Raw genomic sequence first — 26,170 nt, 5'->3', positions numbered from 1 at the left:
TTTTGTTCCCTTGAGCGCATAGTGCTAACTAATTAGAAGAAAGGAATCCTAGTTGTAACAGTATCCTGTTTATTATACTAATGATATCGCGAAAATTAATGCTGTCAAATTGTCAATATTTGCAAATGATACTGCGATCCATATTGAATCGTAGAGAATTAGGTTATCTATAGAAAAGCCAATTATATTTAGAAATTCTAATAGAATATTTTGAAAGATGGATGATAAAAATAAATATAGAGTAATCTTAACTTATTATTTTAAAAAATAATAAAATCAGGAAAGAATTTAGTACCAGATTTTTATTTGAAGTAAATTAATATTATACAAGATTCTTGAGGCGTGTACTTAGGACTCACATTATGTTTCAGGTTAAAATCCAATAAATAAATCAAATTAAAAAGAAGTCTGTGCGGATAATAGGGTTCTTGAATTGTCTGATAGATATAGAAGAAGTAAATTGGTTATTGAAAATAAGCTGATAATCTATAAAGCGCTTGTTAGAGCTCTAATAACGTATGCAGCTCCGATGTGCAGGAACCTGTAAGTTCAAATATAAATCAATACGAAAATAAATGCATGCACATGACCGTTAAAGCTACATCTAAAGACAAAAAAATTATATCTACATTCAAAATATAATTTAGAACCTATTAGGAGTCATATTTATAATATGACCAGAAAATTCTATGCAAAATAAATTGGAAAATTTAAAAATCTTTAGGGTGATTTTATTGTTTATAAAAGCGAGACTGAAATGCTACTCAGCCACAGTATCAGATGTCGTATCAATTAAGCCGTTCTCTAGAAAAATTTTATAAGTCGACGTAGTTAATTTTTCTGGTGAGCTCGTTTGATCATCTGCGACATTCTAATAGTTGGTTTTCTCAAATATAAGAGCAATTTTATTTTCTGGCATGCATTATTGCGTTTCTTTGCATCACTGCCGTAATGTATTATTTTGAATAATAATGTAGAAGTTTATATATAGATGGGATTGAGCCATAAAGAATGTCAAAATAAAATATTTAAAAAAACATAAAGTAGAGTGAATGCGGTAGCGAGACAACATCATAGCAGTCTCGTAGGTGGAGGGGGTGGGGGATTGAACCCTTAAATCATTCCTCTTTCTCTTTGCTTACTGAGTTTGGAGCTCCTGTCACTTTTCCTTGAATATTGTTTATTAGTCTTACTTTATTATTTTATTATTAGGATAAACTTAAAATTTATAAGTTTTTTGATAATATTTTTTACTTAGAGTATCCATAAAAAATAATGATCATATGAGCGAATAATAAACACATAATCTTAAATTAAGAGAACATTATAAAACTAGTACAAGGATAATTTCCTATTGGGAACGAACTATCTAAAAACGAAGTAGATAATCGGTAAGATGCTCCCTGATTTTCTCGGGCCACGGAAGCATCTTTCGACTTCTCACTCGCTATTCCCAGCGTGAGCATTCATCACCTTATTACGCACAGTACAACTACCTAATCCCATTACTGCTCCCAGCAGATAAACTACTTAACCTCTAACACGCAATGATCATTTTACTAAAACAGTACAACGAAAAACCGCAATGTAACTTTTCTCTTGCAAATTAATTTTTAAATTAGTTTTAATTTATTCTGTTTACTTTTTGTCAATGAGTTCCCTCTCCCCTTAATATTAAGTAATGAGTTAGTCTCAGCCCACGAGCTGACCTTAAAGATATATACGGTACATTCATTTGTGGTTTTTTCAAATCTTAACAAGACTTTGCGAATTATATTAAAATATATTAAAACAGTTATTATGCCATTTTGAAAGGTTGAGCAACATGGGAAAAGTGGACATTGGCTTCGCAGAAGAATGTGAGTCTTGGCGATTACAAAGTAGATTCTTTCGAAGCAAAATAGGAGGAAATCCGGCGTGGCTAAATTTAAAGACACTACCCAAAAATGATCAAATTTCTTGCGATTACTGCAAAGATCCTTGTATATTTTTATGTCAAGTTTACGCTCCTTATGAAGAAGATGCCAGAGCTTTTCACAGGACCCTTTATATATTTATCTGCAAAAATCCCAATTGTTGCAAAACAAATAAAGCTGGGAATTTAAAGGTTGTTCGATCTCAGTTGGAAAGACTCAACGAATTTTATCCTTCTAATCCTCCAGAAGAAAACAAGGCCTGGAGAACAGACATAAGTAAAAATCAAAAACTTCCGTTTAGAGATGGTTAATTTTTTTTTTAAATTGCATGACGGTGAACCCCGATGTCCTTTGATTGTAATGAAGATTTTTTCCTGGGTTTCTAACTGAAATGTTTTTTTAATAAATGCGCCGGCAATAGTGTATATGATAATTACACACCTAGATAAAAAGGAGTATTAAAAATAAAACGTAAATGAATTTTTATGTTATGCGATATAAAAACATTGAACCATAATAATTAATTCTTTTCTTTCGACTATATAAATTTAAGAGTGAATATGATAACTCTTATGTATTCAATGTTTAGGCGTTGAGAAGTGGACAAGAATCTGCTATGTATGTGGAATTTTGTCCACGAGTCATTGCGCCAAATGCAAAAAAGTAGATTACTGCTGTCACTTACATCAAGTATTCGACTGGGAAAATGGCCATAAGGAATCATGTGGTACTGAAAAGGAGGTAGATTCTAAAAGTATTTTTTTCCCAGAATTTGAACTAGTTATCGAGCCAGAACGAAAGGAAAAAGAAGCAATTTTAGAGAAATACTTTCAAAATAAGGACATTAAAAAGGAAATACAGGAAATCAAAAAATATGAAAGCCTTGTGACAAGTGGACATGCAGGCACTTTGATATCTGAACCTAATGTGGATGCTGATTTAATTCAAATGTCTAATAGAATAGAGGACGTAACGTTTTTCGAGTTTCAAGAACATATTAAAAACGATCCAGATCAAGTGTTAAGGTAAAGTTTAAAATATAAAATACGGCTATAAACGGAGTTGCCTGGCTCTTTCCAAGCTCGATAATAAAAAAAATTAAACTTTTTTTACAATAGTTGGAAATAATGTTTTTCTTATCCTAAAACAATTGAGCTCTTGCGCTCGAACTTTTGTGAGGACACCAGTTGTTTCTCGTCTCAACATCTAAGAAAATTATTTTGCATAAAAGGTAACTTTAATTCGAATCCCACGATGTTTAGCATATAGACTGAGTGGCGTAATAGATTTTATGCTTTCACGATGAATCATTTTCATAAAAAGAGATAATTCGGGTTTTTTGGGGCGTAGTTTATCTGCAAAGCCTCTACATGCCAGGAAAGTGAGGAATCTCGCTAGAATGTCAATAAAAATACAAACATCTTAACAATTAAAAATAGGTATATATAAAATTATATCTTTAGACTAGGCCGTTACAGAATTTCTCTGATGGAGCAGAATAAGAAAATTAACGAAACAAATTTGGATTTTACAATTTTGGCTTGGCCAAATTAAAATCAATAACATGCAAGATTTGAAGTTTTTACCGGTATGCGATTATTCTAAAGAGTAACTTGTCAAATTATATTTATTAATTCAAGAAGTTCATAAAGAAAGCAATATTACTTATCAAATAAAATGTATACATCCACACTTTGTCTACGAGGCACGGTATTTTGTTGCACCCCAGTTCTTTGCTCCGTCGATTAGGGTATGGCTGATACTCCGCCTTTGGCGAAGAAAAGATTTAATAATCACGACCTTCTAGATCCTTTTTTACTTCCAGATTGGTCTTGACTTCACCAATAACAAAATAAAGAACCAAAACAAAAAAATTAGTTGATGTCATATACCCTTAATCTGCTTCCGTGGAAAATCGAACTATCTATTCCTTTCTTTGAAGAAAAAATACCAGTTACAAAAATAATACTTACCAAACAACGTAAAATCCTTAAACCTAACAGATCTCTAACTGGATCTATCTCTCGCGGAAGTCTCTAAAAGGAGAATAAGATTGGTTTACAGACAAGAAAAAGAACTAATACAATCATGTACTGCGCGGAAAAAACTGAAAAATTATAGCTGTTCCTCCAAGATCTTCTACTAAAAGTATTTCTATGATTTACAGGTACGATAGAGGAGGATTTCCGTTGTACATTTCGTCAATCAATCAAGTTGAATATATTCCGAAGTGTGAAGAATGCAATTCAGAAAGGCAATTTGAATTCCAGGTATATAAAGAAAGATATGAAGATATGAATCATGTTTATCTAGAAAGGATTATAGGATCTTAAAGTAAAAATAAATATTTTATTCCAGATAATGCCTCAGCTAATAAATTACCTCGATTTTGAAGATCCGATAAATAGTCTCGATTGGGGTATCATAGGAATATTTACGTGTAAAAAATCATGCGTGCCAAAAGCTGGCTATGTATCAGAATGGATATGGAAACAGGATATAGTCGAAAATGAAACTGTTAATATTTGTAAAAGTAATACTCCATAAAAATATTTTATAAGTTCCTTTCAGTTCTGAAATTTTATGTCATTACTTATTTTTAGTATACAAGAAGTGAATAATTAATAAGGTTACCCCTCCCTCTCCTTTTTCTTGATTTTTCTTGATTTTTCTTCTATGGCTATTATCGATAAATTTTTTGTTTGAAAATGTAATATATTCTATTTGTTTCATATTTATGTCCGAGGGTATTTTTCACTAAATGTCTGAAGTAAAAACGAATATAAAAATATCTTTTGTGAAACTTTTAAACTATAACTTATTCCTCGATCCATTGCCTTGACTTCTACGGGCCAGGTGTGGTGGTTCGTGTCGCTTGTTTTGTCCTGACTCTTGTGAAGTAGATTTGCGAAGCCAGTGTCACGTAAGAAGTCACTACCAGTGCATTGCTCAAAATGATATGCAATTTTCGGACTTCTCCCCCTCCCCCCATCCATGTTTATTGTCACGCATTTCCCGTATCATGTTACTATGAGTGTAACGCTTTGGTCAACGTTCAGGGTGTTGTTGAGGTCAATGAGTTTATGAACGTTAAAATTAGCATTTAAATACGATACAATCTCTGTGCTACAATTGTTTGTTGTTTTTTGTTACCTTGATACCCTATCTTGTGTCTTCTTGATTTTTTCTGAATACAAACTATTCTTACTTAATTATCGTGTACTTAATTTATCAATTCGTACTCTGATCTTTCTAAAAGGTTATGGACCCAGAACGTGTCGCGAAATTATAAGTGGAAAGAACGAAATTCAACTTTAGTATTACGAACTCAGGTGGCTGTCATGAATTTTGAAGTTTGTGTCGTTTCGAGACGCATGGGATTACGTTTCAGGAAGTGTCGTAAAGCCTGAGGTGATAGAAGGAAATGTGCAATCACAAGAAGCTGTTGATAGATGGGTACAAGCCGAGTTGGTAGCACTGTCGTACATTGTGCTTGCAATGAATCTGTCTGAGATTAAGCAAATAAAGTCTTGTACGTCTGCGCGTGAAATCTGGTCTAGGTTGGAGGCTATATACCAGTCCAAAGGCCCAGCGCGGAAGGCTGCCCTGTTAAATCAGTGAATGTCTAAAAATGTTTGAAGGAGATGATGCACGAGAACATTGTTGAAGTTTCTTTGATACGGTGGACAAGTTGGCAGAGCTGGAAGTCGAATTTAATAACGAAGTTTACCAGAAAGTTTTGATAACTTTCGATGTGCTATGTCATCTCGTGATAAATTACCGACTTTATAAACACTTCGAATAAAAATCTCAGAAGAATTTGACGCGCGTAAAGATACGAGTACTAAGACGGAAAAGGATAATTCTAACATGAAGTATTTTAAGTGTGGTACGATCGGATATCGGGCGAAAAACTATTTTAAAAAAAAGCTTAAAGAATAGGCTGGAAACAGTGCCGAAGGTGTATGTTTGCTAGGAACGTCTGAAGTATTATTGGAAGAGGAATTGTTTAAAATCGGACATGGGGGGGGGGGGGGGGGGGGGGTCATACCTGGTGTGTTAACAGTGGATGAACATCTCACATGTGTAATGATATCAAATCTTTTACGAAAACTTGTCAAGATAATGCATATGGAAAATTAAATCTGGCTAGCAATGCAAGCACGGACATATTCGGGAAGGGAACCGCGACGGCATTGACGAAAATAGATTGTAATAAAAAGTTATACAGTTCAGTGACACTTTATACGTTCCAGACTTACGAACGAATCTCGCCTCGGTCGCAAAGATTACTGATAAGGGACATGATGTTATTCTCATTAAATCCAAGGCCGAGATAGTTGATAATTGTTGAAATGTGCTGCTCACTGCAAATCGAAAAAAAACACTATATCTTTTTAGTGGCGCAAGCGATGCAGAGTGTAAGCAAATTTTTTAGACTGATGTCAAAACTAGGACGCCGAAGAAAAATTCTTTGGAAGATTGGCTGATCCGCATGGGTCATTTAAATATTCAATCTCTTTGTGAAGCCATGAGGACTGGACGCATGTAGGGTGTCAACATAAATAGATTAAATGCAGATTTTGAATGTGCTGTTTGCCTATAGGGAAAGATGTGTCGACCTCCCTTTCCTAAAATATCGCAAAGAGTGACGAGTATTGGAGAGATAATTCATTCCGATGTTTGTGGAACAATGCGCGTGGCTTCTCTTGGAAAGAGTCTATTTCTTCACTTTCATCGATGATTCTTTTAGGTGGTGTGAGGTTAGGTTTATAAGCCAAAAGAATCAAGTAATGGATGAATTTTAAAAATTTACAGTTTTCATAAGCACGCATCGAGGTAAGAATATTAAATACTTACAGTCTGACAATGGAAAGGAATATGTCAATAAGGATTTTGACGATTTTCTCCAGAAACACGGGATATTGCGAAGACTAATAGCTCCTTATAATCCAGAACAAAAAGGGGGTTCTGAGCTGAAAAACATAACATTGATGAACATGGCGAGGTGTCTTTTAATACAATCGGGATTGCCTGCAACATTCTGGGCGTAAGCTGTTAATATGGCGAATTACATTCGAAACAGATCACCGACCATTAAACTGAATGGAAAGACGTCTTACGAGTCTTGGTTTGGAGAACCACCGGATGTGGCTGATTTCAGACGTTTTGGAAATGAATTTTTCGTCATGAATAGAGCACCAAGCAAGGGTAAAGTGGGATCCGCGATCAAAAAGATGTATCTTTTTTGGATATAAATCAGAATCGAAGGCTCGATTTCTGTGGTGATCGAAACTTGGATCATCAGTTTAATGAGATCGTAAAAATGACGATTTTCATGGTTATACACAGAATGAACAACTGGATGCTGCAAAACTGGAGGATCTATTCGAAATATCTTCCAACGCAACTGAAATTCCTCTCAATCAAGCATTGACCAGTCAAGATTTCGACGCATGGATGGTGGCCATGGCTGATGAGGTAAAATCGATTTTAATTAAGGATACATGGAATATGATTGACAGATCTGAATCATCCAAAGTAATTGGTAGTTGTTCTGTTCCAACAAATTAATATGGTTTGGACGGTGTTCTAGTGAGAAGAAAAGCTAGAATCATAGCCAAAGGGTACTCCCAGGAATATGGGATAGACTTTCATGAGACATATGCACCAGTCGCACGTTTGAGTGCCATACGAACAATAGCTTATTCCACTTAAAGAAAGATGCATATTCAACAATATGATGTAGAAACGGCGTATCTCAACGAGAACCTTGAAGAAAGAGTATTTATGGAAGTTCCAAGTGGATTGGAAAAAGTTCTTAAGTACATCATCAGCAAGGGAGAAAGCCAGGACTTTACCTATAGCAACAAACAAATTCTGATAAACGAAAGGACGTATATTAAAGATGTGCTTCATTCATTTGAAATGCAGGACTGCAATCCAGTATCAACTAGTCTAGAAGTTAGAGCAAAGCTAGTTAGAAACAAACCTTGATCTAATGCAGATGGCGAGAAACCACCTTTGTAATGAGCTGCTCGTTTGGTGAAAGGCTGGAATTTATCTTAGGCGAATTAGGAACCGCTGACCTTCCAGGGACGGCATCATCACAGAGGCGTGTTTACTTGTATAATTTTACACGCCTGGCGGTCTTTTATGGCCGCCATATTTAGTTAAACTCCTTATTAGCCTGAAAAATTTTCATGCAAGCTTAGGCTAAACAGGGAGTAAGTTATAGGGTTCGCAGATAGTGTAATTAAAATTTCAGCATTCTGTTGATTATGTAATTGTTTTTAATGACAATAAAAAGAGAAAAACACATAATTCAGTTTATATAAAAAAAAGATTTTTGCTCAAATAACAAACAAACATCGTGACTGATTATAGTGAATAATTTTTCTTTAGAGAAAATACATTTGTCGGTTTAACGCGTCCCAGAGGATGCTCGACCCATTTCAAAATAGTTTACCCTTCTTCATCGGGAATACACAAAAAAATATGAATACTAAGCACCAAGTCTGAAACTCACTCGAGGAGCCCGGAAGATATCCTCTAGAATTCTCTCCAAATCCAAGGAGTTGAATCGTGGTTCCATTTTGAGTACTTCGGGACACCGACTCGGGTTGATTCCTCGAGCGATCAGAACAGAATGCCTTCCGGAATCCTCGAGCAGGCTAAGTGACCGGACAGGTGGGTGACTGCTCACACGTGGGAGATCGGAAATGACCAATCTGCCGCGCTTTTATCCTTCTAAACCTTCAACTTTCAACGGCAAACTGAATTATGTATATAAAGAGATTTATCTAGTGGGATCGCAGACTAAAATAATGTAGTGACCATTTTCCAGATGGATTCAGCAATAAGAGTTATTGTTTTCTGCGCTGGTCGGATGTCGATCCCAACATTTTCCATTTGTGAGCCCACCAATTCAGCAAATATCTCATGACGTAACCCAGAGAGCGGGAGATGTCGTTGAACCCTAACAGAGGGGAGCTGCCGTGTGAAATAGATATCCGGAATTTAATGCGGAGCCAACCCTGAACAGAAATAAGTTTCTGGTGCCAGATAAAATATTCTAACAGATTCTATGACCCCTTTTTGTCAAGCATCTCTCCTGAACCACTGGACAATGAAAAGGTTTTTCCTAAATTTTTGGGATTCTCTCCTGACCGGTCAAAAAATAAAGCGGCGTTAATATTTTTCCCACGTTACACCTTATCGACAACTGTTTGGGTGTTTTTTGTATTTATCTGTGGCAACACATTCAGACCTTTCTCACACCACAAGTCTACTGAGTCATTTTAATGACTACTTTGAAAAGACTCACCGGAATGCAGCGAAGAGAGTGCTTCGATACCAAAAAGAGACAAGTAATCTTGGTATTTTCTACAGAAGTGGTAATAGTACTCTGGAGGGATATGTTGATGTAGACTGGGGAGGTTCAATTGACGACAGCCGATCCTTCATAGGCTATGCTTTCATGATCAACAATCAGATTGTTTCATGGGATTCCAGAAAGCAACGTGCCGTTGCTCTATCATCGACCGAGGCCGAGTGTATGACTTTGAGTGAAGCAGCCAAGAAAGCGGTACATCTTAGATCAAATCAAGTGCATTTGGAGCATGTAGCGGTACATCTTAGTTCAAATCAAGTGCATTTGGAGCATGTAGCATCTGAGGATATGGCTGGTGACATTTTATCTAAGGCGTTAACGAAACCAAAGCACGATAGATATATTCGATTCCTAGGATTAGCAAAAATTTAAGTTTTTTTTTCATTTGGCAGAGTTTGTCTCAAGGGAAAGTGTTAAAATTAGAATTTAAATACGATTCAATCTCGGTGCTACGATTATTGGTTGTTTTGTGTTACCTTCGTACCCTATCTTGTGTCTTCTTGAATTTTTTGAATACAAACTGTTCTTACTTAATTATCGTATACTGAATTTATCAATTCGTATGCTGATCTTTCTAAAAAAATGCAGCCAATTTTTAATGTAATTCTGAACTTCATGATGAAATAAATGGGTAAGAATTTAAATTATTAATTCATAATAATATAAAAGAGAGCATAGGAGTAACGCGTTATAAAAACGCACTGCGTTAGTTACTCATATCTTGTTAGCAGTCGTTGATATGTTTTTTAACATGCCATCATTTTATCTGTTAATACTTTTTTGTTTATGCCATTTACGTGAGGGGGCCCTGATAGAGGCATTTCCTGGCGCCCAGACATTCCCTGGCACCCAGGGTGTCATCCACTGTTTCGGTTAGAGTTTCACAGGAAGTTCCGGGTGATGAGCTGTCACTAAAATGCTTGACTCAGCCGAATAGTTGACAACACTGCTTCGATGAAGAGTTGTCAGGGGGATCTTCCTGATATTCAATCATTGGTTCGAGATGTCTCATTTTTCATTTTCAGATTGCATCCTCTGAGACCAATATGTTCCCCCTCTTCAACTAGTATATATAATTAATAATCATCAAATTTGATAATTCTGATTAATTTATAACTTATTCCAATGTCTCTTTATATACTTGTATAAGTTAGATAACAAACTTTACTTATTTAATTAAGTATAAATATATACAGCGGTCTGTGACACCTCAGGTCCACGCTATTCGCGCTGCTTCTATTTCTTTTTCTTTTACTATGAAAGGAAGCTGGACGTCTCTGTTTTCTTTCAAATTTGCTTTAGAGCTTCTGAAAATATAATGAAAATTACTGCTTTCATGAGTTCTGAAAGTTTTCAAATCATTTTTCGATTTGTTAAAACCGTTTTCAACCAAAGCTCCACAAATACAACAGCTGCATGATGTGGATTAAATAACAAATACGAAAATATCTTTTTTCATCAATCAAAGTTTTTATGACCATCACCAACTGCAAATAAAATATTTTGATTAGTAAATAATCTATCCTTATTTATGATGAAACAAAAAATTAGGCTTGAGAAAGCAAACTGCTGAATATTCCTTTATTAAAAAAAGAAGAAAATAACGGGTGATCTTAAAAAGAGTTTTACGTAAAAAACAATTATACTCTGGTGAAATGTAAAATCATGAATAAAAAATCAATAGGGTTTTCTGCGCGATTTTAGATAAAATAATTTTTTAATACATAATTTTAATCCGAACTTAAGGTGCGTTATAATGTGTGGTGTGGAATGGAGAAAATTGTTTACAAGCCACTGATGGAAGCCTGCATGGGTCTAAAGTGGTTCAACATTGGGACTCCTTCATTCACAGAGCATGTTTCTTGCAGGGTCTAATCGGGTTCTAGTAGAGACCGAATGCCAGAAATGATTTTATAAAGTTTATTGTGTGCCTACATATAGTTCTACATATAGTTCTTCTGTATGCAGAACTTCTTAAATTAAGGAACCGTGGTGCTACGTGGGTGTCAACGGGTTCTAATTCGAAATGTATTTTGTACGCAACTGATTATGTGTAAGTGTGTCTAGAATGCTGCATCAGCGCATAATCAAATTAAAAATCATGCTTCCAAAGATGCGCCTTTCGAACGTAAGAACTGGTCCGTAGGTTTTCGAAAATTTGTCAGACATGGACTGGTGTTTACAACGACCAGTGACTATAATATCTCCAAGGTCTCATCGATGAACTGTCATTGTCTCCCTTCTTGTAAAAAGAGATTCACAAATCGCAAAGCATGTAGGCTTTACCGAAACCTCTTGTAGCAAGGATCAAAATCCATTTTTCTGCACATTTTTCTTTCCCATTCGGTCCTGTATACCTTTAGGGCTGTAAATATTTCGCTTCATATAATATATAGCATTTTCTGAAGGAAATGTGGAAGTGTCCCATATAGGACCATCATTATCGAATACAAGAAACTAAGTGCCTTAACGAGTGTACATTAAACTTTACGTGATTTTCTCCATACAGTATTTTAAGGATACGAACATATTTAAGAATATCATACTCTGCTCGGATTAATTCTTCTTTGGTTATATGACTCTGAAGAAGAATACATATACTATTTGAAAATAAAGCTAAATGTTGCAAGGCATAATCATCTAATCATCCTTTTAAGCAAGGAATCGCATAAAACAATAACCACGAACGCCATTTTGTCGCTTTCCATTTGCTTTTGTCTGTCAATGGCCTTGCAAGGCGGTGTCTTTCATGTGGACTATTTTTGTCTGTAGTTCATATGGACCACATGTGAACTGGTATTCCAATCAGGTCAACATGTTAGTAGTCTCTACTAAAAGACCATATCATATCAAAGTCTTTCAGCTTAGACACCACTGTGAATCCCTTTATACCGTTAACTGAATTTGTTTTCTTTTTAGAAGATTCATTCTTCGATTTTATATTTTCTGTATTTATCTCATATTTTTGCATAGCTGTCCACATGTCTTTCAAAAAACCATCATGATTTCTTTCTGCTGATACATTTTTTTCTAAAAGGTAGTGCACAGAACCATGTTTATATTGTTCCTTACAGTTGCACCATGGACAACCATAATATCCATTCAATTCCATCATATTCTGCAAGAGTGGTCGAGCAACGCTTTCGACGCTGCACAATAGTGCTTTCAATTCAAAGTGCATATCCTCACCGGCACTATTCGTAAAAATAAAGCCAACCTCACTTAATTCCTTTACTTCACGGTATAAAATTCTATCGAAGACATCGTGAATGGAACCATCATCTCGCAATGTTAACTGAATCTTTCTCCCATTGTCGAATAAACTATCTCGTAATATCGTAGAGCTTAATAAGGATTCAATTTGATACTTTACTTCGAGGTGAATATAATAATCGAAGAGGTTTTGCTAGAGACAATTTATAGTTTTGTAAACATTCAGTGCAAACTTTTTCTTTGCCCTTGATTTCATTTTTGTTTTTAAAGTGCTGCATCTCAACCATGAGATTATCTGTAATTATTAACACATTAAAATTATAATATAGTAATTTATATTGTACATTGTATACAAAATTATTCAGCACAACCTGCTGGAAGTAAAGAGATTCAAAAAGATAGAAACGTATGGATATAAAAAATATAGATATTCAATCCTTCCCAAATGCACACTTCGCATCCCACAAACTCTATTTTTTTCCTTTTCACGCCATATCTGTCGCGTCTACTTAGATCTGTCTCTTTGTATCCCTGACGATATCCCTTACAGTTACAAATGTCTTATCTTTTTCTATCCATAGTGTTCACAACTTTCTATCTTTCTCTATCCCTTGTGGTCAGATGGCGATCTCTTTTTAGCTTTGTTGTTTACAAATGCCTATCTGTATCTATCTCAGACTACCCACTATCAACGATGTATAATTTTAAATTCTATCCACTTGAATCCACTTAAAAATGTAGTATTCTAATGCGTTTCGAAAATAATATATTTTTAATTTTAAACTCCCGCCAAATAGTATTAAACTAGCAAGGTTTTATATACCGAACAACAAAACTCCCTAGCTTTACGACTTAATAGTCGAAGTTCGAACTCTGCAAAGGCGTCTGCTGATCCTCACCTACTGCCAACCTGCAGGTACTGAGTAAGAGATGTACATCAACTAACGCGCGCCTTGCTAAAGATAGACGTGGACAAACAGAGGATTTGTTAGGATATAACGACTAGCATTCAAGAAGAAAAGGCTATATTATGTTTAAAAAAAGATAGAAATGGATTCACTTGGATAGAAAGACTGGGATTCAAGAAGATAGAGCTATGTTGTATTTAAAAAAAAAGATAGAAATGGATTTACTTGGATAGGAAAATAGGGATTAAAAAAGGTAGACGAAATTTGTTATTGTCCAATGGATAGAAAAGGATAGAGGCGGACAAGTGGAGGATTGATTTAGATAGAAAGACTGGGCTTCATAAAAATAGGGCTTTCTTATATTTCATAAAAGATAGAAATGGATTCACTTGGATAAGAAAATAGGAATTTCAAAAGTTAGACGAAATCTTAGATTGCTTGACGGATAGAAAAGTAGAGAGATGGATAAGCTGTCGATTTATTTAGATATAACGACTGAGATTCAAAACGATAAGACTATTTTAGATTTTAGAAAAGATGTCAAAAGATTCAATGAGATAGAAGCTGGGGATTGATAAAAGACAAGATTTTGGATTTCCTAACGGATAGGAAAAGCTGGGCGTAGATAAGTGAATGATTTATTTGGAAAGAAACACTAGAATAGGGATTGGGAGTGGAAAGGGAGTGGGAAGAAAAGGATAAATGTAGATAAGTGTCCGATAGACATGGATAGGAAGATTGAGATTCAAAAGAATAGAGGTGATTGTAGATTGGAAGAAAGATAGAAAATGATCGAAGGGATAGACCTGGGATCAAGATGGATACATCGGTTCTTTCCATTTCAATCTTAACGATGGAAAATACTTCAAACGGATAGATACTCTATCCATTTACTTTCAGCAGGGCAGACCGAATCCATTTCAAATCAGGCAGGTTCTACACTTGAAGTCGCAGAATCTGTTGGGGACAAAGTATATGTTGCTTTTTTAGAAGGAATTAGGCAATACGTATTTTTACGATTTGCGAATAATTTTCTTTTCACAGAAAAAACTGAGGTTTCCATTTGAACCCATTTTTGGTTCCAACGGAGCTACAACAAAAATAAACCCCACTTACTGAAAAGGAACGTAAAACTATAAATGAGTTCTAATTGATACCACACTTGGCGTTCTAAAGGATCTCAATTGAAATTGAGTCTATTTCTAAGGAACCTGTTTTTCGCTTTGCCTACTTGGATATTATGTTTTGTTAATAACACAATATTTACCTTAAAGCACACATGTAATCGAACTCTGACGGCCATAACTTAATAAAGATAATTGAATTACAAAATAATACTGCAATTAAAATACATTTTATGACTTAATAATTATAATTTGCAGGTTATGTAACGAGATTGTCAACATGAAGGCATATTCATAGGCAAGAAACTGTTCATCTCAAGTCATCAGTCGATAACTGTAAATCGATTCCTAACTTACCAGTCCTACTTTGCAAGCGTTTGGTTTGTGAATGCTCCTTCATGTTTTTTTCAAGAGCGATCTAAATGAACCCTTTTGACTCTTTACAGGTATCTATTGGGGCTTAATTTCTAAATGATAACAACTTTTATTTGAGCCGCAACTTTAATGAACCCCCAGTTTGTTCTGTGTTACGAACCTATGCGTATTTGAATTTGTTGCTTTGTTTTTAAAAATAATTCCGAATTTTTCTTTAAACTCATATAACTTTTAATCAAATTAAGATACGTAAGCTTTCTAAAAAACACAATTATATTTTTCGGCACTTTTTTTTTTATTTGTACTATCATAAGGAAAATACCTAGTGAGTTTTATGCGGGATAAATAATTTTTTTGACCAAAAGAATTTTTTTTCATTAAGGGTGTTGGTTAAATCCAACTTTAAAGTTTTTATAGGTACGGCACTGATTTCACGTCAAATATGAATTTTGAGAAAGTTAGAAATCAGCGGGCAGCAGACGACAGCATCTGAACGGTTACAATCTTTTTCAAATTTATTTTTTTACTCACAATTATGACACAATAGAAGAATTCTCGAGATATACCAGGTTTTCAAAAGGCCACGTCTTGTTGATGGTGACCCTAAATTTCGTGAAATATGCTGCGAAATGGAGAAAAATGCACACAAAATTGACATGCCCTGTGTGTATCTTGTATCTGTATTTGACAAGACACCCACAGGGCTTGTCAATTTTGTCTGAATTTTTCTCCATTTCGCAAATGTTTCTCAGAAAAATGTGCGTGCTTGAGCAAAGTTGGTAGATGTTTGTAGTGATGCTTAGAATCTAGTCCTGTCTTTTGTTTCTTAACATTTAATTTCGGAATAAAAATAGTTTTGTTTGTAATGGGTTTAGTACGTTGAAGTGTTAAGATTGTGGGAATTCATCTTAGTGAAAATAAAATATTTTTGCGACCCGTGCGTGTAAAGCACCAAATTTGTTTAAATTGTTAGCAATAAATATAGATCCTTCTCTTAGTGTGTGACAGAAAAGTTTAAATGGCCTAGTGAAATTTATTTTATTTTTTACAAAACCCCACCCCTCTGACTTTAAGGAATTTAGTACGGTGGATAAGTATGAATTATAATTTTTTTAAGTTTTAGTGCTTTTCCCCCTTTCAAGATTATATAGGCAAAAATAAGTATATTTGAGAAATTCATTTTAAGTAAGGGGTTGTAATCTTTCAGGCCGGGATTTAACCACCTTATACTATAGAGTCTTTTAAAAGATTGTTTTTGCACTCGTTCTATTTGCACTCGTTGTAGCGTTTACAATAGAGTTTAATAGTTTAATGTTGGCGTCCCATGACTGATTGTACAAGTATATAGATTTTTTTTAACTCCAACACCACTGTTAATCCTTTTCGGGTGAAGAATTCTACCGCTTCGCAATACTTGTCTGAGCAAGAAATGGGCAATCCGAGGTGAAGAAAAGAATTCTGAAATTCGAGTTTCTCATTCCCAAAAAAGATTGGTTTTAAATTTTTGCAGTCTCTAGTTTTGCTCATGGGAACGATTTTTGTTTTTGTTACGTTAAAGTTTAAACCATTTACGAGAGAGTAAGATTTTGATGTCTCAAGTTTATTCTGTGCATCGTGCCAAGATCTTGCGAAAATTACAAAGTCGTCCGCGAAGAGAAGAATTACGATCTGCTTCGCAGATAACACGCGGGTTCTTTCTATGCCGTTCATTCTAAAAAGCGTGACAATATCGTATAAAAATAAAATAAAAAGAAGCGGACTTATTGCGTATTCGGTTATCCTGCACTGGTACACTCCGAACTGCACCCAAGCAGCTCGGAGTGAGAAGTAAGAAGGAGCGATCGGAGTGCTCTTGGAGTACATCAGTGCAGGATAAACGAATCCGTTATTAGACTACCGCCCTGCAGAACCCTCTCCTTGACGTCTATTGGCTTCGCATATTTGCCTTCACTCTTTACAATCAATCTGGCTTTATCATATAGACGACGGAGGATTCTTATTATTTTTCCGCTAGTGTCTGAAGTGTAGAACTTACCTCAAAGCAAGTTGGGGTCAATTGAGTCGGGAGCGCGTTTAAAATCTACAAAGATCATAAATGCGCATTTTTTACTAGAAACTGTGTGAATATTTATTATTGACGCTAAAGTGAAAAGGTGGTCTTGTGTGCCCCTTCACCTTCTGAAACAGGCTTGCTCGTTTGTATCGTTTGTATCACCTTTTTTGTGCAACATAAACATTTCTGCTAGCGATCAATTTTCGGGAACGATTTTCGTGTTTAGCACTATATTGAGTAGGTTAAGCAATTAGTGTTCCCAGGTGGGGGTAAGTTTGTTAGAATTTCGTTGTTGATTTTGTCTGCGCCAGGGGACTTGTTATTTTTATTGTTCTTTAAGCAACTATGTGGTTCATTGAGCGTAAAATCTGTATAAAGATACGGGTGTATCACAGAATAAAAAGTAACAGATGACATTGTTCAACTGGGATAAACTCTTTCGTAAAATCGCTCCCCGTCGGATATCCCGCGAGGCGGAAATTTGGATATCCCAGGGATATAACCCCAGGGTATCCCTGGGATGTTTACGGGATATTCAAATGTCCCAAGTAGAATATAAATTAATTTTCTATATCCTACTTGGGACATTTAAATATCCCGTAAACGTCCCAGGGATATCCTGGGGTTATCCCTGGGATATCCTTGGGACAGTCTGGGAGATGAATGGGATATCCCGGTGTATCCTATTGCTGTGAGGGATCTTTGTTTCGCAAAATGCACAAATTTCAACAATTAAAACAAACGTGCGTATCATGCATCTCAAGGATAAAAAGTCAACGAGTTTATATTTATTTAAACAAAACATTTTAACCCTGCACTATTTTGTTCAAAACTACGCTATCATTTCTCCTTTTAAACTAACAGCAATTGACCAGGAGTCGATTTTGATTAATTTTGCAAATTATTTTACATTTTTTTCAAATGTAGAGTTTGCCTGATTGTAAAGTACATAAAAGTTACTGAAAGGAGTTAACATTCACATATCTTTGTTCTCCAAAATGCTCAAATTTAGCACTTAAAGCAACCGTACTTATCAAATATTTAAAGGATATAATTTTAACGATTTTAAATTTATATATTAGAAATTATTGAGCAAATTTAACGTATAGTAAGGTATTTTCTTGACATAGAAAAAAAAACCAGTACGTTATCAGGAACATGCCTTCTTCAAAATTATAAACAAGTTTCAACGCTTAATTTTTATATTATACCTAAAGTCAACTTTGACGTTAAGCGACAGTCTCTTTTTCCTTCGTACCGTAGTGGTTCGAATCGATTCAACCAATTAAATTTTGGTCTTACGGGCCATTCAGGATGTGCAACAAATTCTCGTCCTTCTCGGTTACTTATAAAGGATCTGTGCTACGGAGCCTGTCCTCCAGACCGTTTTCAGGAAGTGAATCGTCATCTTCAGGAGCGTCGATAAGCTCAGCGAATTACAAAGCCGCGATGTTTACGGGCTGACTATTTCCCATATCAATGATGTTCTTATCATTATTTAGCAGATTATTTTCGGAACTTTCTGAATTTTCAAGGCTGCTACATCCCATGACCGACCTTTCAGGATCCATGCTAGAGAGTCTATCCTCCAGATCTTCTGCAGGAAGTGAATCGTCGTCTTCGTGAGCATCGATAAGGTCAGAGGATTCCAAAGCCGCGATGTTTACGCGCTGACAATTTTCCCACAGGAACGATGTCCTCGTCATTTGCTGAATTTTCAAGACTGCTAGATCCCACAACCGACCTTTAAGGGTTCGAAGCGTAAGCTTTGTTTTTCGCGTCTTTTACTTGGCAATTTTTTTGCTAATAGTCGAATGAATTTTGGAAGCCTCAATGTCAGCGTTGTCTTTTTTAACATTTTTTTTCTGTCACTAAATAATAACTGTAGACATCTAAAAACATTTTTTAATCAAAAGTATGACGTTGATTTATTATTATTGATTGCGCAAACGTAGTATTTTCGCTTTAAGTTGTAGAAATTGTTTTTTTCTTCTTCCGTGAATCAGCAATAGTTGTTATAATTTTTTTTCTAATTTAGAAGCCCTACATTTTTATAATTTTCTAATTAGTATTTTTAATATTTAAGAAACTTTAAATTTAAAAGGATTTTCAATCATACATTTTTGAAACTAGCAACATTTCGCTTAGAAGTTTATTATTTAGGGTGACCGTTTAACCAAAGAAAATTCTTTGTCATTTCCCACTTTTTTCCGGGTTCGACAACATTTTCCGCGGTCAATTTCATCCAACTTGAATCTATAAACGTTAAGACTTACACGAATAAATTTTGGTTACTAAACACTTTTCAAATTAGAAGTTAAATTATTTTAATTTTAAATAGTTTTGAATAGTTTATCCTGCGAAATTAGGAATCTTAAAATAAATTATTAAAATAAACATCATTCGTAGAAAGTTTCTAAACTTTTTGGTCATTTAAAGTTTTTAATTAATTTTAAACTTTTCAAATTCTCTATATATCTGAAAATTACTCAATTTTTTCAACAAATGATAAGCGTTTATTATTTTTTGAATAGAAAAATTAAAAGCGAAACGTTTAAAGTTCAAAAGTTCTTTGAAATTTGAACATTTTAAGGCATTCTATTTTTTTTAATTCACCTTTTATTATTATAATGAAACATTGCGAAAGTATTTAATTTATTATTTTAAATATTAACTTTAAAATTACTTGTCTTAAATGAACAGTTTAATATTGCTAATTATTAAATCATAATTCTTTCTCTTAATTAAAAAATTTCAATTTGATTGGTTTAAGAAAGGAATACTTTAGACTGAAACAATATTTTCAATTTAATTCAAACCTTTAATTATGAATCTATTATTATGGAGTAATGTGTTTTTAAATCGAAAATAGTTTGTAAAGCGTTAATCGGAAATTTACATTTTTCAACGACTAACGCTTTTGAATTGAAACAGTTTAGTTGTTAACGTTAAAATCGGAAAATTCTTCAATTTTGAACAGATTTAGAATTGTCTTATCAAATCAATTATTGCCCACTTCTTAATACTTATAGTACAATTCAGTTTCTAAAATAATTAATAATTTATATTTAAAGTTAATCAAATAAACATGTTTTTATCAAAAAAATTATTTCAAGTGCTTTTAATTTTTTATAGTTTAAGTCTTCAAAACTGCATTTTATAAAATTCCTGGTCGAAAAATAAATTAATTGTCATTTCCCGTTTTTTCACGGTTTGAAAAAATTCCCGGTTTCCCGGTTCAGTTTTAATCGTTTATTTGGAAAAATTTGATGATAAATTTAAAAGTACTTTCATTCGAAATGTTGTAAGTTAACCACACCAGGACTTATCAAATATATAAGGAAATATGAAAATAATATTGAGTTTTAATTTTTATACAAATTATAAATAATCCGTGGAATATTAATAAATGGATAATTGCAAAAAATCTACAAACTTCTCGCTAAAAACCAGAAAGTTTTATAAACTTGATATCATCCCATATTTTTACTAGACTATATCGTGATAATACCTCTAATGGCTAGTAATATCTTCGGATCTAATCTATGCTCCGGTTTCTTTCTGTGCTGATTCCTATTGCTTCCTTTTGCAGGTACTGTGGCTCGAGACAAATAATCATAACCACACAATGCTACAAGAATGTTTCTCGCAAAAATTATTTTTCGGCTCATTGGCATATTTAAAGCCAAGTACCAAGCCTGAGTTGACAAATACAAACCCCTGCCTATGTGGATCCATAAAAATATTCAACATAAAATTGAAAATGCTAGAGATATAGCACGAATGAAAATAAATCAGAAAATAAAAGAGAATAATCATACCTGAGCTCCATCCTCAGTAATAAATCCAATCGCCGGGAATTTTCCTCCTCCATCAGAAGTGGAAGCTTCCATAGTGGCTCTGTGGATGTCTGAAAAGAATGGCTTCATGAAGTTTTTAAGAGGTCTGTGTACTAGCGTGGGAACTCTGAGTTGAGTATGCGAGAGAGACAGAAATAAGATATTTAAAGCATGTGGCTCACCGAGAAACTTGCTATGCTTTTCCATAGCAATTTTTTGCTAATTACTGTAACAACCGCAGAGTATCTGACTCCAATACTTTTTTATGATTATCATCTTCTAAAATTTGAACAACAACCTTTGTTATCGCCAGTTCTTTATCTTTCAGAATAAGCTCTCCTCCAAGTGTTTCATTTTCTCCAGATAAAAGTTCACATTTTTCTTTCAACTCTGTAACATTTCGTTTCATGATTTCGCACTTTTTACAAGCCTACAACAGAAAAGCAGAATAATTTAGGCTCATGAGGAGCGTTAAAAAGTGCAACGAAAATATAATTCACTCATATAATCATGACGAAATGGAATCATGAAAATAAAAAAATCTTGAAAGAGGATAATATAAGACAATTATCAACTGAAGTGTTGAAAATAGCTATCTTTGTGAATGATTTTTTGTTGAAAACAATTCTGTGAAGTACTTTGCGGCCCTGTCTTCAAATGTACATATAGCAGGATTCACAGACTAAAATGCTCTAAAAATAGTTGAAATAAGAAGATTTTTCGAGAAAATAACGGAATATCAAATTACATTTGACACGCTCTAAATTCCTGATATTTCAAGTATAAAAATTGAATTTTTAATTAAATAGTATATACATTTTTAACCAAATAGTTTCTATTTTCAACCAACATCATAAATGTTCTAACAAGAAAATTTTTTTCATACTAAAAACTGCGAAACTTCAACAAAACACATGAATTTACAACTAAAAAGACAATTTTTCAACCAAAAAAGGAATAGTTCCATTTTTCAGTTTAAAAAATTAACTTTTAACGAAAAGAAGGAATCTGCAACAAAAAAGTTTATTTTTAAAGCAAAAAGTTGAATTTTCAACTGAAATACTAAATCTTCAACCAAAAAAATGATTTTTTAACAAAGTAGTTGAACTTTTAACCAAGTAGTCGCATTTTAACTAAAAAGGATAAATTTTCAACGAAAAATGTTATATCTTATGTTTCAAGTCAGAGAGTTTAATTTTTAATCAAGAAATAAAATTTTGATGAAGTTTTTGAATTTTCTATCAAGCAAGATTTTCCAGCAAACAAAGAATTCAAGTTTCAGCCAAATTATTGAATTTTCAAGCCTAAAATACGAATGTTCCACAAAAAAATTGAAATTTAAACTTAAAAGATTTTGAAAAGTTGAATTTTAAACCACAAAATATTAATTTATTACAACACGAGATGATTTTTAAACCAAAAAGACAAGTTTTTAGACCAAGAAAGATTTTTCAGTCAAGATAGAAAAAAAATCTTTAAAAATGGTTGTATTTACTAGCCAAAAGCAAATTTGGTAAAAACCAGTTGAATTTTCAACAAATGTAGAAAATATACATTTTCAACGAAAAATGTATAAGTTTATATTTCAACTAAGAAAGATTTTGTTTTTTAATCAAAACTGGGTTGGATTCTATAAAAAGAATAATTTTGAACGAAAGGAGATACATTTTCGAACTAGATAGATTTTTTAGTCAAGAAAGAAAAAATTTTTAATTAAATTGTTAAATGACCAAGCCAAAAAGATTATTTTTCTGCAAAAAAACTTTGATTTCAGAAATACAAAAAACAAGACAAAATCAGTAGAATTTTCTACCAGGAAATATGGGTTTTAACAAAAAACTTAATTTTTAATCAAAGGGATAAAATCTTAACTAAAATTATGAATCTTCAATTAAAAAATTACTTCTTGACAAAGTATTTCAAACTTGAACCAAGTAGTTGAATTTTCAACCTTAAAATATAAATTCTGAACGAAAAATGCAATAGTTGATATTTCAGCCCAGCGAGATTTTGATTTTAAATCAAAACTGGATTGGATTGCACCAAAAAGAATAATTTTTATCAAAAGGAGATGAATCTTCAAACTAAATAGATTCTTCAGTCAAGAAAGACAAAAAATGAACTAAATTGTTGATTTTTCAAGCCCGAACACGAATTTTCTACAAAATAATTTAATTTTATATTGAAGAAAGACAAAAAATGAAGCAAAAGCACTTGAATTTTTCAAGTGAAAAGATTATAAAAAATTATTTAAAAAATCTTTTAAATTTCAATAAAATTGTTATATTTTTCGTCAAAGAAATGAATTTAAAAAAAAAATCAATTCTGAACGAAGAAGTTCAATCCAAAATCAAAACAGATCACTTTACAAACGAAAAAGACTAATTTCTATAAGAGAGTTGAATTTTCAACCAAGAAAGATTTTTACACAATATAGAAAAAAATTGCAAGTAAAATTGATTTATGTCCAAGCCAAAAAAATTAATCTCATACAATAACTTGAGTTTTTAACCCGAAAATATAAATTGCAAACAAAAAAAGGTTAATATAGATGATGAAAAAGGCGTTGAAATCCAATCATTTTTACGTCCGGGAACGAACGATGAAATTAAGGACTAAGTAAAAAAAATATTCCTTTTTTCAATTCTCAAATAATACAGTTAAATTTCAACCAAATAGTTGAATTTTTTACTAAAATAATTGAACTTTTAAACCAAAAATATCAGTTTCCAACAAAAAAAGTTCGATTACGACCGAATAGTTGAACTTTCAGTAAAAAAAGATGACTTTTTAACAAAAGTATTCAATGTTGAATAAAAAAATTCTATTTCACGAATAAAGTTTTTAACAAAAAAAGATTGTTTCTCAATCGAAAATATAATAATAGCCTTTTTAACCAAAAGAATTAATTTTCAACAAAAAATAGTTGAAAAACTGAGAAAAGAGAAGAATAGGGCATAGACCGAAAAACCTGTAATAAATTAATAAGAATTTTGATAATTTGTAGGAATAATAATTGAAATAAAAATGGAAGTTCATTCTTAATATGTTAAAAATTAGCATATAAATGGAAATTTTTGCTTTGAAATAAAGTTCATTTTCCACTGCACACTTTTTTATTTTTGACTACACATTTTTAAATCCGGACTACACTAAGTGTTTTAGACTATGCTACATTTTTAATCCTGGATTTAATTTTGTTGTTAATTTATTTGCATGCTTTATGTATTTTCAAACAAGGCTTGACACATTACTTACTACTTTCCGTTTGCAATGACTGGGTTTTTATTTCTTCGCCAGTACTTTCTGTAGCTGATTGTAAGAATTTAGCAACAGGAGGACGAATTTTTTGTTTCTCGATAGGCCTATTCAACTTGTGTTCTGTATCTATATCAGAGATGAGGTGGGAGATTGCTTATGCCGTGTATTTAGTTTCAACTGATTTACCGCAACACGCCCTATGTGTGTAAGCCTTCCGAGAACTAAAATTAAAGGTCCAAAAGCGCGCCCTATGCGCCAGATACTTGATGAAACAGGGTACAATTTCATAAAGTCGGCAGAGAAGATCGGAGTTGGTAACAACAAATTATGAAAGTAATCTCTCAATCTGGATTTGTGAAAATTGAGCCTCTAATTTACAATTATATTTCACTAAAGTAAATTAGTAGCTCACTTATTTCCTGAAATATTCTTCAAATTTACAACCCTCACAGCAATAGGATATTCCAATTGAATATAAATTTATTTTCTTTATCCTACTTGGGACATTTGAATATAGCGCAAACATCCCAAGGATATCCTGGGGTTATCCCTAGGATATCCATTTTTCTACCTTGCGGGAAATCCGACAGGTTAGTCCTGGGATATCCTTGGGACAACCTGTGAGATAAATGGGATCAAATGGGATATCCCGGTATATCCTATTGCTGTGAGGGTATTTAATTATTTGGAATTAAAAAAATTCCAAATGTTTGGAAAATAATTTGTTTTAAAAATAATTTTACATAATTGGAATAGTGATGACTCTATTAAAGAAGAAATATTTTCAGTATTAAACTGAATTTTAAAGAAAAATATTTAAAATAGAGAAATTTTAAGTTTGGGTACGCTTTTAATAAAAGGGGCTTTGTCCTAATGAGGAATAAAATACTTATAATCAAAAGATTAAAATTACAATAAATTATCGCCGATTTTGCTTTATGCTTATTTATTTTCCACCAAAAATGGAATAGCTGAATTTTCAGATTAAAAACTTAGTTTTCAACACTATAATATATTTTTCAACCAAATAGATAAATATCAGACTAAAATAATAAAGTTTCTACCAAACAAGAATGATTTTTAGTAAAAAAAAATTATTTGAAATAAAAAAAGGGGTTTTCAACCAATGAGATGAATTTTCAACTAACATGATAAATCTTAAACAAAACAAAAAAATGAATTTTTAACAAAGTAGTTCAAATATTATGTTGTAAAATTCATAAATTTTCACCTACAAAACCTTTAAATGTATACTATTTTAAGTATTCCTTTAAAAATGGTTAATTTCACATTACAGTTTAAAATAAATTATTTAACTAAGCTCTGGCTTGAATGATTTTTTCAACTAGAAAATGTTATTATAATAAAGAAATTTTTTAATTTATTATCTCCAGTTTTTAGAATAATATAAGTATTAATTAATTTGTAATGAATACTGTGAATAATTATACCTAATTATTTGAATCCATGTTATTTACATTTATTATTATTAAGTTTTTAAATATAAGGAGTTTATATAATAATAATTTAGACTATGATCTTCAATTCAATATATTCTATATTAGGAGCTATTATATATCAATATTATTAATATTTTACATAAATTACATTATATATATATATATAATATTTATTTATATAATATTTTTTATTAGAATCGTTGCAGAATAAAATTCTACTTCTTTCGATTCAGCTAAAAAAAATCCGAGTTATTAGTTATCATTTTTATTTTTTATTAAAAGTTTAATGATAATTGATATTATTTTTTTTTGTGGATGAATTCCCTAGACTCGAAAGCAAGAAAGACTTTAAAAAATAACTCGTTCTCGATTTTTTTCTAAAATTCGTCTTTCCGTTTCTGCTATTACTGAATTGAATTTTTTTTCATTAAACTTTTATATGATTTTATCTTTTAAGTTGAATCTTTGAAGAAAAAAAGGCTTAAGACGATCTGGGGCATTATGTTACAAGAGACATTTAAATGGTATATACTAGGCAGTCTGATAAGTACCTGAAAATTCTAAGAGATGGCATTAGTATTCACTAATGTGAACCATTTTCGTCGAGCTTGATCCTTCAAATGATGCC

At 32.8% G+C, this 26,170-nt stretch overlaps 1 protein-coding gene and 1 long non-coding RNA gene across 3 annotated transcripts in view; one reads left to right on the top strand and one right to left on the bottom strand.

Annotated features, from left to right (window-relative positions):
* The window catches only part of LOC117167136, a 92,762-nt gene that overhangs the window by 4,674 nt on the left and 61,918 nt on the right, over positions 1–26,170 (bottom strand). Inside the window, exons 2-3 of the long non-coding RNA XR_004466359.1 lie at positions 21,004–21,251; positions 20,804–20,892 (exon numbers count right to left, since the gene is read on the bottom strand). This is a non-coding gene — a long non-coding RNA (uncharacterized LOC117167136). The remainder of the gene's footprint in view (positions 1–20,803; positions 20,893–21,003; positions 21,252–26,170) is intronic.
* Positions 347–4,716, top strand: LOC117167134 (programmed cell death protein 2). Of its 2 annotated transcripts, none has more exons than XM_033351826.1 (5): positions 347–543; positions 1,816–2,192; positions 2,686–2,941; positions 4,084–4,186; positions 4,275–4,716. In XM_033351826.1, the coding sequence occupies exons 1-5, from the start codon at positions 530–532 to the stop codon at positions 4,461–4,463; spliced, it is 939 nt and encodes a 312-aa protein (XP_033207717.1). In that variant the 5' UTR covers positions 347–529; the 3' UTR covers positions 4,464–4,716. The 2 variants fall into 2 exon arrangements, with proteins under 2 accessions (XP_033207717.1, XP_033207716.1); XM_033351825.1 differs by having other exon boundaries at positions 349–543; positions 2,506–2,941.

This window comes from Belonocnema kinseyi, chromosome 2 (genome assembly GCF_010883055.1).
Source record: "Belonocnema kinseyi isolate 2016_QV_RU_SX_M_011 chromosome 2, B_treatae_v1, whole genome shotgun sequence".
NCBI lineage: Eukaryota > Metazoa > Arthropoda > Insecta > Hymenoptera > Cynipidae > Belonocnema > Belonocnema kinseyi.
The sequence above is the reverse complement of the archived record's forward strand: the minus strand, read 5'-3'. Positions and strand labels throughout refer to the sequence as shown.

Bases quoted from the DNA above. Each gene is read 5' to 3' on its own strand.
- LOC117167134 (XM_033351825.1), top strand. The intron at 2,193-2,505 runs GTAAAAATCAAA...TTCAATGTTTAG, and splicing joins GGCCTGGAGAACAGACATAA to GCGTTGAGAAGTGGACAAGA. The intron at 4,187-4,274 runs GTATATAAAGAA...ATTTTATTCCAG, and splicing joins AAAGGCAATTTGAATTCCAG to ATAATGCCTCAGCTAATAAA.